The sequence below is a fragment of the Papio anubis genome, chromosome 7 (assembly GCF_008728515.1).
Source record: "Papio anubis isolate 15944 chromosome 7, Panubis1.0, whole genome shotgun sequence".
In the NCBI taxonomy this organism is placed as follows: Eukaryota; Metazoa; Chordata; class Mammalia; order Primates; family Cercopithecidae; genus Papio; species Papio anubis.
Genome location: NC_044982.1, coordinates 48,420,345 through 48,435,259, shown reverse-complemented (window position 1 = coordinate 48,435,259; position 14,915 = coordinate 48,420,345). Strand labels below are relative to the sequence as shown.

The window sequence follows — 14,915 nt, the reverse complement described above, 5'->3', positions numbered from 1 at the left end:
GGTTTCCTTCATTACATTAGCATTTGAGACTTAGAGCTGCTTCACACTTATTTTCTCAAAAGAAAATTTAGAGGGAGAAGAAGGGAATTTGCAGTGTTCCACAGCTGACCTGGGCAAAGTGAACAGTGTCTGGGTTCGTCTAGGTTCTGCCTATGACTCTTGGAATTAATGAATTCCTGAAGCCTCAGTGCTATCTGCCTGAGATTTTTGGTATGAAATTCCTATGTAGCTGTGAAAACATCATTAAATGTCAGTCTTTAAGAAAAACTTTGGACAACCCACAAAATTATCTATGCCATCAATCCTTTCCTCTTTCCAAACAACTTAATGTGTCTTATGCTAAAGGAAAACAAGAATTTGACTGTAACCAATATCCAGAACTGTTCATCAGAAGTCTTATGAACATAAAAATAAGAGAAAAACACAGAGCACATTAAATTCTTTTTAGGCTAGCACCTGCTTTTCTTTAGGCTTGGCCAGTTCTCTTTCTGACTTTTGGTTCTAATGAATTCTGTGTTTGTAGTTCGCAGTGCACATCTGCGAGCACAGTTGGGAATGAGCAGTAGGACAGAAGTCTATTCATTTTTGGGTATTTAACCTATTTATAACCTACCTCATGCTAAAAAGAGGATTTGGAGTTTCTAGCAAAAATAGGTACAATACAGCAGGATATAAATACATAAGAGGAAAACTCAGGCAATATGTGCATTTAAAACATACTAAAATCCTGAGTTTGTTGAATCCTTTACCACAAGCATATAGATATTCTTCCCTAGAAATTCCCAACTACTACAAATCCACAAGTCACCAACAATTCAAATGGAAATATCTATGAAGAAAAAAATATATCAGACTTAAAAAGCATCCTCCTCTTGAGTGTTCAATTCTCTTATGTTCAGTTTATTTTACATATTCATCCTCACAAGGCAGAGATCACTATCTCTACTTCAAATTCTAGCACCAGGGTGTCTTAGCTAATGTGGGGGGGGGGGGGGGGAAAGGTCTGCACCCAAGTCTTTGCTTCTCTTGTCTAGGAAAAATAATTCCATTCTTTCCAAAGAAAGAGTGAATGGCATTACTCTCTAACTCAGAAACCCTGGGGACTATCTTGGGGATGGAAGGACTCCCAAGTGTCTGGCAGATACCCACCTGAAGAAGCTCCTACTGGGAGATGCCCACTCATCCTGGATACAGGTGTCTGAGTACACACCTGTGTGGTCCAGATTTAGGAGTCTGTAATGTGACCACGAGCTTTCCGGGAAAATTAAATCATGAATATTGACTTTGTTTGATCTCTATGTGATTATAAAAAGCTGAGGGTTTAAAACACATTAATCCAACACATAAAAGATCATTAAAAGTAATATGAATTTTTGCTCATGGGGATTCCATTCACAATGTACAGCAACACTTCTGAAATTGCTTTCTCCATCTCCCTACATAAACAGAAGCTGTCTCACCCCTGGGGCACAACCAGTAGATTCGGTTTAAGACAGTTGTTTTATAGGGGTGGCATCCAGGTATCAATAATTTTTATAGCTCTCTAGGAGCTGTAAGATATGAATTCCACTGTGCAGCCAAGATTGAAAGCAGGCATCTGGGGGCTTTAGCCAATCTACCATCTCTCTTTGTGCTGGTTACACTGGGCTGAGGTTTCATGCCTTCCACTCATTCCGTACACATACTTAATTATGTTAGTCTTGGCAGCTTCGAGCAAACCTTTAAGCCATAGCTTAACATGTTATACATCAAAATACACTGACATTTGTTGCAATGAGGAGCTGTTTGAAATCTCACACTTCCCACTATTTTTTGCAAAGCATCTTTTCCTTGCTGCCACAGTCTGTGTTGCACTATATTAAGTAGTCAATCTTAGCTACATGTTAAGTGTTTTAAATGGATAATAAGAAAGAGGAGGAAGAGAAGAGAGTGCTGACATATTTTAGGGCGAAGGGTCTCACTTCCTCACAGTCAAGTGCTCTGTTTCCAGAAGGCCTACTTCCCACACTTAGGCTATAATGCATTCTACTTGCCTACCAATTCAAAACACATGCATCTTATGTTCCTCTCCCTTTCATCTTGCCAAATTAGCAGCTAATGAACCTGATAAATTAATCCCTTATAGAGAATAATAAATGATAATGTCTTAATGAGTTGTTCTACCCAGATAGCAGTTCTGCATTTTTCTAAGGCCTTCTGAAGACACATATCAATGCAAAGGAAGGCTCTAATATTGGAAAGCAGGCACTGTGTGAGGACAGCAAGGCTGATATAAATTAGAGGATCAGAGAGTGTATCCCTGAAGTCACACCTCAAATGAGATGGCTGCCCACTCAAAGCTAGCCCTGGTGATAAGTGATGATTCACTCCCTCACTGTAGAATTGCTCAGCCACTGACCTCACATTTATGGGACCACACTCTGCCCCATGACTATGGATCTTTTTATCTGTCAGTCTCTCACTATTTTCAGAACATACAGCACACATTTTGTAGGTGCATAATGAATGTCTGGTTAAAAGATAGACACATGAGTGCTCCCCTCCATTCCTCTGTTTTACACAAACATATCTAGATCCTTAATTGAGCATCATATTTGTTAAGGATTTCCAGAGAAAAATATACCACTTCCTCAATCAAGTGTCAATTCCAATGTTATATGTAGACTTTTGAAAAAAGTAAAGACAGGAGAACGGACAGACTGCCTGCTCAAGTGGGTCCCTGACCCCCAAGTAGCCTAACTGGGAGAGCCTAACTGGGAGTAGCCTAACTGGAGTGGACCTCAAGCAAGCTCCAACAGACCTGCAGCTGTTAGAAGGAAAATTAACAAACAGAAAGGATACCCACACCAAAACCCCATCTGTACGTCACCATCATCAAAGACCAAAGGTAGATAAAACCACAAAGAGGGGGAAAAAGCAGTGCAGAGAAGCTCAATATTCAAAAACTCAGAGCGCCTCTCCCCCTCCAAAGGAACGCAGCTGGTCGCCAGCAATGGAACAAAGCTGGATGGAGAATGACTTTGACGAGTTGAGAGAAGAAGGCTTCAGTCAATTAAACTTATCAGAGCTAAAGGAGGAGCTACAAACCCAGCGCAAAGAAACTAAAAACCTTGAAAAAAAAGTGACGAATGGGTAACTAGAATAACCAATGCAAAGAAGTCCATAAACGACCTGACAGAGATGAAAACCATGATATGAGAACTATGTGACAAATGCACAAGCTTCAGTAACTAACTCCATCAACTGGAAGAAAGAGTATCAGCAATTGAAGATCAAATGAATGAAATGAAGCGAGAAGAGAAGTTTAGAGAAAAAAGAGTAAAAAGAAATTAACAAAGCCTCCAAGAAATATGGGACTATGTGAAGAGACCAAATCTACGTCTGATTTGTGTACCTGAAAGTGACGGGGGGAATGGAACCAAGTTGGAAAACACTCTGCAGGATATTATTCAGAAGAACTTCCCCAACCAAGCAAGGCAGGCCAACATTCAAATCCAGGAAATACAGAGAATGCTACAAAGATACTCCTCAAGAAGAGCAACTCCAAGACACATAATTGTCAGATTCACCAAAGTTGAAATGAAGGAAAAAATGTTAAGGGCAGCCAGAGAGAAAGGTCGGGTTACACACAAAGGGAAGCCCATCAGACTAAGAGCAGATCTTTCAGCAGAAACTCTCCAAGCCAGAAGAGAGTGGGGGCCAATATTCAACATTCTTAAAGAAGAGAATTTTCAACTCAGAATTTCATATCCAGCCAAACTAAGTTTCACAAGTGAAGGAGAAATAAAATCCTTTACAGACAAGCAAATGCTGAGAGATTTGGTCAACACCAGGCCTGACCTACAAGAGATCCTGAAGGAAGCACTAAACATGAAAAGGAACAACAGGTACCAGCCACTGCAAAAACATGTCAAAATGTAAAGTCGATCGATACTAGGAAGAAACTGCATCAACTAGCGACCAAAATAACCACCTAATATCATAATGACAGGATCAAGTTCCCACATAACAAAATTAACCTTAAATGTAAATGGGTTAAATGGTCCAACAAGCACAGACCAAGTGTACCGATGAAAGAGCCCAATCACCTGCCACGGCACCAGTGGAGACCCATCTCACATGGTGAGACACACATTAGGCTCAAAATAAAGGGATGGAGGGAAGACCACCAAGCAAATGGAAACAAAAAGGTAGCTGCAATCCTAGTCTCTGATAAAACAGACTTTAAAGCAACAAAGACTCAAAGTATATAAAGAAGGCCATTACATAATGCAGTAAAGGGATCAATTCAACAAAGAAATAACTATCCTAAATATATATGTACCCAACACAGGAGCACCCAGGATTCATAAAGCAAGTCCTTAGAGACTTACAAAGAGACTTAGACCTACAATAATAATGGGAGACTTTAACACCCCACTGTCAAATAACATTAGAAGGATCAACGGTGACAGAAAGTTAACAAGGATATCCAGGAATTGAACTCAACTCTGCACCAAGAGGACCCACAAACATCTAAGCAAAGAACTCTCCCTCCCTCCAAATCAACAGAATAGACATTCTTCCTGTAGCACCACATCACACTTATTCCAAAATTGACCACATAGCTAGCCACCAGCAAATGTACAAGAACAGAAATTATAACAAACTGTCTGGGACCAAGGTAACTCAACCAGGTCCCAGGGTCAAGGAAACCAACCAAACCACTCAACTACATGGAAACTAAACAAACGCCCTGGAATGACTACCAAAGGCCATAAATCTAAATGAAGATGAGAAATAAAGATGTTCTTTGAAACCAATTTATGAACAAAGACAACACACAACTTGGGCCACATCAAAGAAAAAAGGAGGGAAATTTATAGCACCCAAATGCCCACAAGAGAAAGCAGGAAAGATCTAAAATTCACAATCTCAACATCACAACAGAACTAGACAAGCAAGAGCAAACACATTCAAAAGCTAGCAGGTAAGAAATAACTAAGATCAGGAGCAGAACTGAAGGAGATACAGACACAAAACCCTTCAAAAAATCACACACAACCCAGGAGCTACTTTTGAAAAGATCAACAAAATTGATAGACTGCTAGCAAGACTAATAAAGAAGAAAAAGAGAGAAGAATCAAATAGATGCAATAAAATGATAAAGGGGTATCAACCAATCGCACCCCACAGAAATACACAAACCACCATCAGAGAATACTATAAACACCTGCAAATAAACTAGAAAAACCTGAAGAAAGTTTGATAAATTCCTGGATACATACAATTCCCAAAGACCCAAACCAGGAAGAAGTTCAACTCTGAATAGACCAAGAACAGGTCTTGAAATTGAGGCAACAACACAGTCAACCAAAAAAAGTCTGTAATTGCACTTGATTCACAGCCGAATTCCTAATATGTACAAGGAGGATACACCCCTTGAAACTATTCAATCAATAAAAGAGGAACCTCCCAACTCCATTTTAAGAGACAACATTCTGATACCAAAAGTCTGGCAGGAATGTTGCACTTAGACCAATATCCCCATGAACACTCACAAAAATCCCCCAACAAAATGCAGGCAAACCAAATCCAACAGCACATCAAAAAGCTTATCCACATGATCAAGTGGGCTTCAACCCTGATGTATATTATTCAATATATGCACCACAAATGTAATCCAGCATATAAACAGAACCAAAGACAAAACCACATCATTATCCTTCTTAAATATATGCAGAAAAGACCTTTGACAAAATTCAACAGCCCCCTTCATGCTAAAAAAACTCAATAAATTGCACATGGAACTGTGATCTCAAAATGATAAGAGCTATTTATGACAACCCCACAGCCACATCATACTGAATGGGCAAAAACTGGAAGTATTCCCCTTAAAAACTGGCACAAGACAGGGATGCCCTCTCTCACCACTCCTATTCAACATAGTGTTGGAAGTGCTGGCCAGGGTAATCAGGCAGGAGAAAGAAATAAAGCGTATTCAATTAGGAAAAGAAGAAGTTAAATTGCCCCTGTTTGCAGATGACATGATTGTATATTTAGAAAACCCCATCGTCTCAGCCCAAAATCTCCTCAAACTGATCGCAACTTCAGCAAAGTCTCAGGATACAAAATCAATGTGCAAAAATCACAAGCATTCTTATACACCAATAGCAGACAAACAGAAAGCCAAATCATGAGTAAACTCCCATTCACAATTGCTTCAAAGAGAATAAAATACCTAGGAATCCAACTTACAAGGCATGTGAAAGATCTCTTCAAGGAGAACTACAAACCACTGCTCAAGGAAATAAAAGAGGACACAAACAAATGGAAGAACATCCCATGCTCATGGATAGGAAGAATCAATATTGTGAAAATGGCCATACTGCCCAAGGTAATTTATAGATTCAATGCCATCCCCATTAAGCTACCAATGACTTTCTTCACAGCATCGGAAAATACTACTTTAAAGTTCATATGGAACCAAAAAAGAACCCACATTGCCAAGACAATCCTAAATCAAAAGAACAAAGCTGAAGGCATCACACTACCTGACTTCAAACTATACTATAAGGCTACAGTAACCAAAACAGCATGGTACTGATACCAAAACAGAGATACAGACCAATGGAACAGAACAGAGCCCTCAGAAATAATACCACACATCTACAACCATCTGATGTTTGACAAACCTGACAAAAACAAGAAATGGGGAAAGGATTCCCTATTTAATAAATGGTGCTGGGAAAAGTGGCTAGTCATAAGTAGAAAGCTGAAACTGGATCCCTTCCTTACTCCTTATACGAAAATTAATTCAAGATGGATTAGAGACTTAAATGTTAGACCTAAAACCATAAAAACCCTAGAAGCAAACCTAGGTAGTACCATTCAGGACATAGGCATGGGCAACGACTTCATGTTTAAGCACCAAAAGCAATGGCAACAAAAGCCAAAATTGACAAATGGGGTCTAGTTAAACTAAAGAGCTTCTGCACAGTAAAAGAAACTACCATCAGAGTGAACAGGCAACCTACAGAACGGGAGAAAATTTTTGCAATCTACTCATCTGACAAAGGGCTAATATCCAGAACCTACAAAGAACTCAAACAAGTTTACAAGGAAAAAACAAATAACCCCATCAAAAAGTGGGCAAAGGATATGAACAGACACTTCTCAAAAGAAGACATTTATGTAGCCAACAGAAATATGAAAAAATTCTCATCATCACTAGCCATCAGAGAAATGCAAATCAAAACCACAATGAAATACCATCTCACACCAGTTAGAATGGCAATCATTAAAAAGTCAGGAAACAACAGGTACTGGAGAGGATGTGGAGAAATGGGAACACTTTTATACTGTTGGTGGTACTGTAAACTAGTTCAACCATTGTGGAAGACAGTGTGGGGATTCCTTAAGTTTCTAGAACTAGAAACACCATTTGACCCAGCCATTCCATTACTGGAGATATACCCAAAGGATCATAAATTGCTGCTATAAAGACACATGGACACATATGTTTATTGCGGCACTGTTCACAATAGCAAAGACTTGGAACCAACCCAAATGTCCATCAGTGACAGACTGGATTAAGAAAATGTGGCACATATACACCATAGAATACTATGCAGCCGTAAAAAAGGATGAGTTCATGTCCTTTGTAGGAACATGGATGAAGCCGGAAACCATCATTCTCAGCAAACTATCATAAGAACAGAAAACCAAATACCGCATGTTCTCACTCATAGGTGGGAATTGAACAATGAGATCACTTGGACACAGGAAGGAGAATATTACATACTGGGGCCTGTTGTGGGGTGGGGGTAGGGGAGAGGGATAGCATTAGGAGATATACCTAATGTAAGTGACGAATTAATGGGTGCAGCACACCAACATGGCATATGTATACATATGTAACAAACCTGCACGTTGTGCACATGTACCCTAGAACATAAAGTATAATTAAAAAAAGAAAAAGTAAAGACAGCTATAATAATTCTCAAATAACAAACCGATAGCTTTATCGATCTGGAACATCAACCAAACTCTAAAGTAGCCAAAAATGATCTCTTCTTGAGATAGAACAATGCCACCCTCAAGCTCTCAACCAGAACTCATGAACTCAAACCAAATAAAGATAATAATTTAACCAGATTGGTCATGGGATTCTTAGAGGATAGAAGAGACATAGATATGTATCACCAACAAGAGAAGAAAACAGAACAACACAGAAACCACGTGTGACACACGTGGTAACTGCCCCCTGGCTCCATCCATTCCACCCATCATGTGACTACATGCCCCTTGCCAACAATTGTTCAGATATGGGCATGAACCTAATCTCACCCAAGCAGGGGCATGGTATAGTCTACTGGGGGATTCTTGAAAGCCTGCCTCTCTCTTAAGAAAGAAGTACAGTGGCCAGGCACAGTGGCTCACACCTGTAATCTCGGCACTTTAGGTGGCCAAGGCAGACAGACCACTTGAGGTCGGGAGTGCAAAACTAGCCTGGCCAATATTGTGAAACCCCTCTCTAGTAAAAATACAAAAAACTAGCTGGGCTGTGGTGGTATGTGCCTGTTATCCCAGCTACTCGGGCAGCTGAGGCAGGCGAATCACTTGAACCCGAGAGGTGGAGGTTGCAATAAGCTGAGATCACACCACTGCACTCCAGCCTGGGAGACAGAGTGAGACCCTGTGGAGAGAGGAGGGGTGGGAGGGGAAGGGAGGGAGGGGAGGGGAGGGGAGAGGCACAGTGGGCCAGGCACAGTAGCTCATGCCTGTAATCCCAGCACTTTGGGAGGCCGAGGCAGGCAGATCACTTGAGGTCAGGAGTTCAAGATCAGCCTGGCCAACATGGCAAAACACCATCTCTACTGAAAATCCAAAAATTACAGGCATGGTGCATGCCTGTAATCCCAGCTACTGGGGAGGTTGAGGCAGGAGAATCACCTGAAACCGGAAGGTGGAGGTTGTAGTGGGCCAAGATCACACTGCGCTCCAGCCTGGCTGACAAAGTAAGACTGCATCTCAGAAAAAAGTGGTACAGGAAGGGAAGGGAAGGGAAGGGAAGGGAAGGGAAGGGAAGGGAAGGAAGGAAGGAAGGAGGTGGAGGAGGAGTGTGGGGAGGAGGGAGGGAGTGGAGGGAGGGAGGGGAGGGAGGGAGGGGTGGGAGGGAGGAAAAGAGAAAGAAAGAAAGAAGCACAGGAAAGATAAGCCTGGAACGGACATGAATCCCATGGAAATTAGAAAGCATAGAACTAAAGGAAAGCCAGCCTGAGGGCCAAATCAACACACCAAGGATGGAATAAATGGAAAAACTTAGCCACCAAGGACAATTGCCCTGTGAATCATTAGCCGATGGACCCTGAGGGAAAGTGGATTTTATTTATAAACAATGGAAAGAATTGAAGGTGATGGAATAAATAGTAGTAAATAAATCATTGGAAGCCAAACATTAAAATAGATATCTTGATTCATCTTTGGTCATATTGATTTTTACACTTTAGGGAGGATAATTGTGTGATTTATTATAGCAACAGGATAAGAAGTGGTGTGGGTCACAAAGTCTGCTCTCTGTACAGGTTCTTGTTAATAAATGTGAAAATGAACCTGTTAGATGAGAGAAGAAATTAATTCTGCATATGTGAATAGAGAGCTTCCTATATGCTACTAGCATTTGACCCATCTGTCAATACACCTCATAAACATGGAACTTTCACTCCTGATGCTCTCTATCCCAACAACACACAGTTCACTAACAGTCACAATTCCCAAAGGTAAGATGAAGAAACAAAGTTCTCTCCCTCCAAAGCTTCAGAGGCAATGCATATGTAACAGTGCAGAAAACAGAAGTACAGAAAATTTGAGGCCTGAATCTACTGCTTTGCCTTAGAAAGTCATCTATGTTCCTGCTCTTGGCACTTCACAGGAAGTGAGACTATAATCTATTCCAAGAGTTTGCATTATTTTTAGTTCACTACCCACCTCAATCTGTTCATTTTTAAAAATTTATATGGGTTTTAACATTTGCTTTGGAATACCATTCATATTGTAAAAATGGAGGTGATAACCTATAAATAAAACAACCCCATTTAAAAATAGGAATGAAGCGGACAGCCAATTAAAGTGTTATCATATTAAATAGAATTACTTTTCAAAGGATCTCAGTGTTTGCATTTTTATTGATTCATTACAGGAAAAAGTATACGTAATTTCACAGTGTTTACACTCTGAGCATAGCTGCCATGAGGCTTTGCTTTCAAAATGCTGCTGCTCCTTAAATACCTATTGAAATCTGAATCCATTTCCTATAGAGGCTGTAATAAATTACCACAAACGTGGCTTCAGATAACACAAACGTATTACTTTGCAGTTCTGGAGGTCAAAAGTCTGAACTGGGTCTCACTAAGCTAAAACCAAGATATTGGCGGGCTGTATTCCTTCCAGAGGCCTTGGAGGAGAGTCAGTTTCCTTGCCTTTTCCAGCTTCTAGAGGCTGACAGCATTCCTTGGCTAATGGCTACATCACTCCAACCTCTGCTCCCATCATCACATCTTCTTTTCTGACTCTGAACCTCCTACTTCCCTCTTACAAGAACCTTTGTAATTATAATGAGCCCACCCAATAATCCAGGATAACCTCCCCATTCCAATTTAAAGATCTCTAATTTTTTTTTTTTTTTTTAGACAGCGTTTTACTCTGTCACCCAGGCTGGAATACAGTGGCATAATCATGGCTTATTCCAGCCTTAAACTCCTGGTGATATGGTTTGGCTGTGCCTCAACCCAAATCTCATCTTGAATTGGACCTCCCATAATCCCCATGTGTCCTGGGACGGACTTCGTGGGAGGTGCTTCGATTATGTGGGCAGTTTCCCCATGCTGTTCTCATAGTAGGGACTGAGTTCTCACAAGATTTGATGATTTTATAGGGGACTTTTCCCCCACTGCAATTTTCCTTCCTGCTACCATGTGAAGAAGGACATGTTTGCTTCCCCTTCTGCCATGATTGTAAATTTCCTGAGGCCTCCCCAGCCCTGCAGAACTCTGAGTCAATTAAACCTCTTTCCTTTATAAATTACCCAGTCTCAGGTATCTTTTCATAGCAGCATGAGAATGAACTAATACACCTGGCTCAAGTGATCCTCCAGCCTCAGCCTCCTGAGTAGCTGGGACTATAGGCACATACCACCCTCAGCTAACTTTTTGCAGTTTTTGTAGAGATGGGGTCTTGCTATGTGCCCCAGGCTGTCCTCAAATTCCTGGTCTCAAACAATCCTTCTGCGTCAGCCTCTCAAAGCACTGGGATTACAGATGTGAGCCACTGTGCGCAGCCTAAAGATCCTTAATTTAATCAAATCAGTAAAGTCTCTTTTTCCATGTAGGGCAATTTATTCACAGGTTCCAGATATTAGGACACGGACATCTTCAGGGAGTCATTATTCCACCTACCATAAAATCCATCACAAAGAAAGGGTTTCTACTATTTTACCTGACCTGAGAGTATTTAGTAAACTGTACCATTTAATATTGATCCAGAAGTTGTTATCGGTTTTGAATTACTAGGAAATATTCCTGTCCTTCCAAGAAAAGGTTGGTGGGCTAATAAAATTCTAGACCCAGACACTCCTCAAACACAATCTTCTCACAGTAAGAAGAACAGTTTGAAATACTTGTTCCTTGCTTTGGTTCCCAGGACACCCACAATGCTGAAAATATGCTGACAAAATGAATTTATTAGAAAAAGAAGCAACAGCAAAAACTAAGAGACATCTAGAGAAATAGTAAATAATAAGAAAAAGTCTGATACATTTTTTAAAACTCAGGATCTGAAGAAATCATTTTTAAAAGCATAAAAAATTACTAAACTGGTATCATTAATTTAAGAAACTTAAGCTGTGGCTGGGCGCGGTGGGTCACGCTTGTAATCCCAGCACTTTGGGAGGCCGTGGCAGGCAGATCACCTGGGGTCAAGAGTTTGGGACCAGCACGGATAATATGGTGAAACCCTGTCTCTACTAAAAATACAAAAATTAGCTGGGCGTGGTGGCGGGTGCCTGTAGTCCCAGCTGCTTGGGAGGCTGAGGCAGAGAATTGTTTGAACCCAGGAGGCAGAAGTTGCAGTGAGTCAAGATCATGCCACTGCACTCCAGCCTGGGTGACAGAGTGAGACTCCGTCTCAAAAAAAGAAGGAAGGAAGGAAGGAAGGAAGGGAGGGAGGGAGGGAAGGAAAGAAGGAGAGAAGAAGGAAAGAAGGAAAGAAGAAGGAAAGAAACAAAGAAACTTTAGTTGTCCAAAGGGACTGAAATCAGGAGTCAGGACAGGAGGAAAACAGATCTTTTTGTCATAAGCCTCAAGCCTGACAAGCCTTAAAATTTAACCGCTATTAGCCAAAACAGGGAACAACGCAGGTGTTCATCAACAGGTGACCAGATGAGCAAAACATAGCATATCCATACAATTGAATACTAGTCAGCTATCTATATGTGTGTGTGGACATGTGAGTGTATGCATGTGTGTACACATGTGTATGTTATATATAACAAGGAACAAACTACTGATACATACAACATAGTTGAATCTCAAAATCATTATGCTAAGTGATCTATGCCAGACACGAAATGGTATATACCATATGATGTCATTTGTACAAAATTCTAGAAAATGCAAATGAATCTATAGTGACCAAAGAAGGCCAGTGGTTACATGGGGTTAGGGGATGAGGGAGGGATGGACTGCAAAGGGGCATGAGGAATCACCGGTGGTGGGATGATGGAAATGCTCTGCAGCATGATTGTGATGGGGGTTGCATGGGTATATGTAACTCTCAAAACTCATCACATCGTACGTTTTCAGTGGGTACAATTTATTGTGTATAATATATACCTCAGTAAAGTTGATTCCTTAAAAACCTGACTCCTATTCAGTGGTAAATTTGCATTGAGGAGCATGATCATACCACAGCCCAAATGATCATTTTAGCCTTGATTCAGAGCCTCCTTATAGTTTTCTAAGACCCTCTAATTACTTATAATTACTCACAGATGGCAAGTCCACTTCATAAGTGGTGAAACTTCGTTTCTTTGACCACAATCCAGGGTAGATGCCATATGATGTTCCTAATTCTATGCTAAGGCAACACTGTCTCCCTCGCTCCTCTCTCCAATAAAGTGCTAGAGTGTCTGAATATCCATCCCATCCATATTGAAAGGCTGTTTAACTGTACATGATACCTCCATATTATGAAGCTGTGCACAACCCAAGGAGTCACTTTATGTGTAGATTTTTGTCTGTTTTCAACCTGTTCTGTATAAGTTATCTTTGTATTTTGTATCTTATTTCATTCATTTCAATCCTGCTCATGTAGAACAGAAGGATTTCAGACCAAATATTCATTCACTTGTTCACAGACCAGAGTTCATCTTATTTTGTGTTTGTTTTATAGTATTTTGATATTATAATATTTTGATACCCTTATAAAAACTTATAAGTTTCATGTGACATGTTTTTAAAGTAATCATTGCCCAGTGCATGCTGAATTTGGCCAGAAAGTAATTCAAGAAATGTTGTCTGTCCACTGGAAGCCCATCCCTTTTTATCTTCTTCCTGTAGCATATTCCACAGGAAATCCCAGCTACATTTCAACTACAACGTATATGCCAATCTATAGAGTGCAACTCCCGGAATTACATTCAGAGCAAAGGCCCAGACCAACTTCCAAGTTTTCAATGACATATCCCCAAAACTAGTACTTTTACCAGTTTTTGTGACACTTAAACCTAACATCTGCCACACTGAAGGAATCAGTGTGCCCAGCTGTTAAAGACTAGGAGCATTTTAGGAAGAGTTTCTTTGGAGAAGAGATAACTTCACCTCAGGTCAAGGGAATAGGGCCTCAAGGAGTCACTGAGAGCTTAAGAGTGTCTCCCCCTGACGAGAGGAAAAGGACAGACTGGGGAGCTTCCCTGCTGATGTGGAAGGAAGAGCTGAGGAGTAGCCTGCATCCTCCAAGTCTCTTACCACAAGCACAGGCCACAAATAAGAGAGGGTGAGCATGGAGTGGTCTGGCCACCCTAGCTGCTGAAATGAAATTGTGTTTGACAAGGTAATGCAACCACAAGACTGAACAGAAAAATCATGGGACTGCGCAACTGCTCGCCTACAAGCAGGGGAAGAACTTCCCCTAGGGAACAAATTCCCAAAGGACAGAGTGGAACAAAAAATGGATTTGTTCTTTGACTATTTCCCCTGGTGCTACTTGTCCAGCATCCTGGTTACACATATCTCCTCCCTGTGCAGATGTCCTCCCAAAGCCTACAACTGTCTCCCAACTGGGAAGGAAAAACTGAATTTCTTCCAAAAATCAGGCAACCGTGCTCATAATAGGCAGCTGGAGACTGTTTGGAGCCTGGCTACTTAAGGGCATAAATATAAACTCATCGAAGAAATAAACTCACAATTTTTAATTTTTAATGATCAGTTATTTCTTCGATGAGTTTATACTTACATTCTTAACCACTCATAAATGTAGAAACCACCCATAAACACAGAAAATCCATTTTTCTGTACAATAGATGGCAATGAAAGAAGGCTGTCATCTTAGAAATATAAAAGGAGGGGAGAAGGGAGGAAAAGGGAAATACACATGACTCTTACCCAGACCTTGATTCTGCTGTTCCCACTCGAGGGCATCTGGCACCTGGTAGGTAGCTCCCTCCAACAGGTCCATGTTTCCCTGCTCTAAGCCTGGTTCCTGGGATGTGATGCCAGGGAGGGTGAAACCTGGCAGCTCAGTGTCACCGTCCAAGCCCTCATCCAGCGAGTCTGCATCTTTGTCTTCCTCATCTTCTTCCTCATCTTCCTCTTCTTCATCTTCATCTTCTTCGTCTTCTTCATCCTCGTCTTCTTCTCCCTCTAGGCAAAAAGAAATCA

At 40.9% G+C, this 14,915-nt stretch overlaps 1 protein-coding gene across 3 annotated transcripts in view; it reads right to left on the bottom strand.

Moving 5' to 3' along the window:
* ARMH4 (armadillo like helical domain containing 4) overlaps positions 1-14,915 on the bottom strand; it is a 153,250-nt gene that overhangs the window by 78,209 nt on the left and 60,126 nt on the right. For all 3 annotated transcript variants that reach the window (XM_021941260.2, XM_021941259.2, XM_021941258.2), the window contains one exon: positions 14,640-14,897. In XM_021941260.2, coding sequence (XP_021796952.2) covers positions 14,640-14,897 — 258 coding nt within the window. The remainder of the gene's footprint in view (positions 1-14,639; positions 14,898-14,915) is intronic.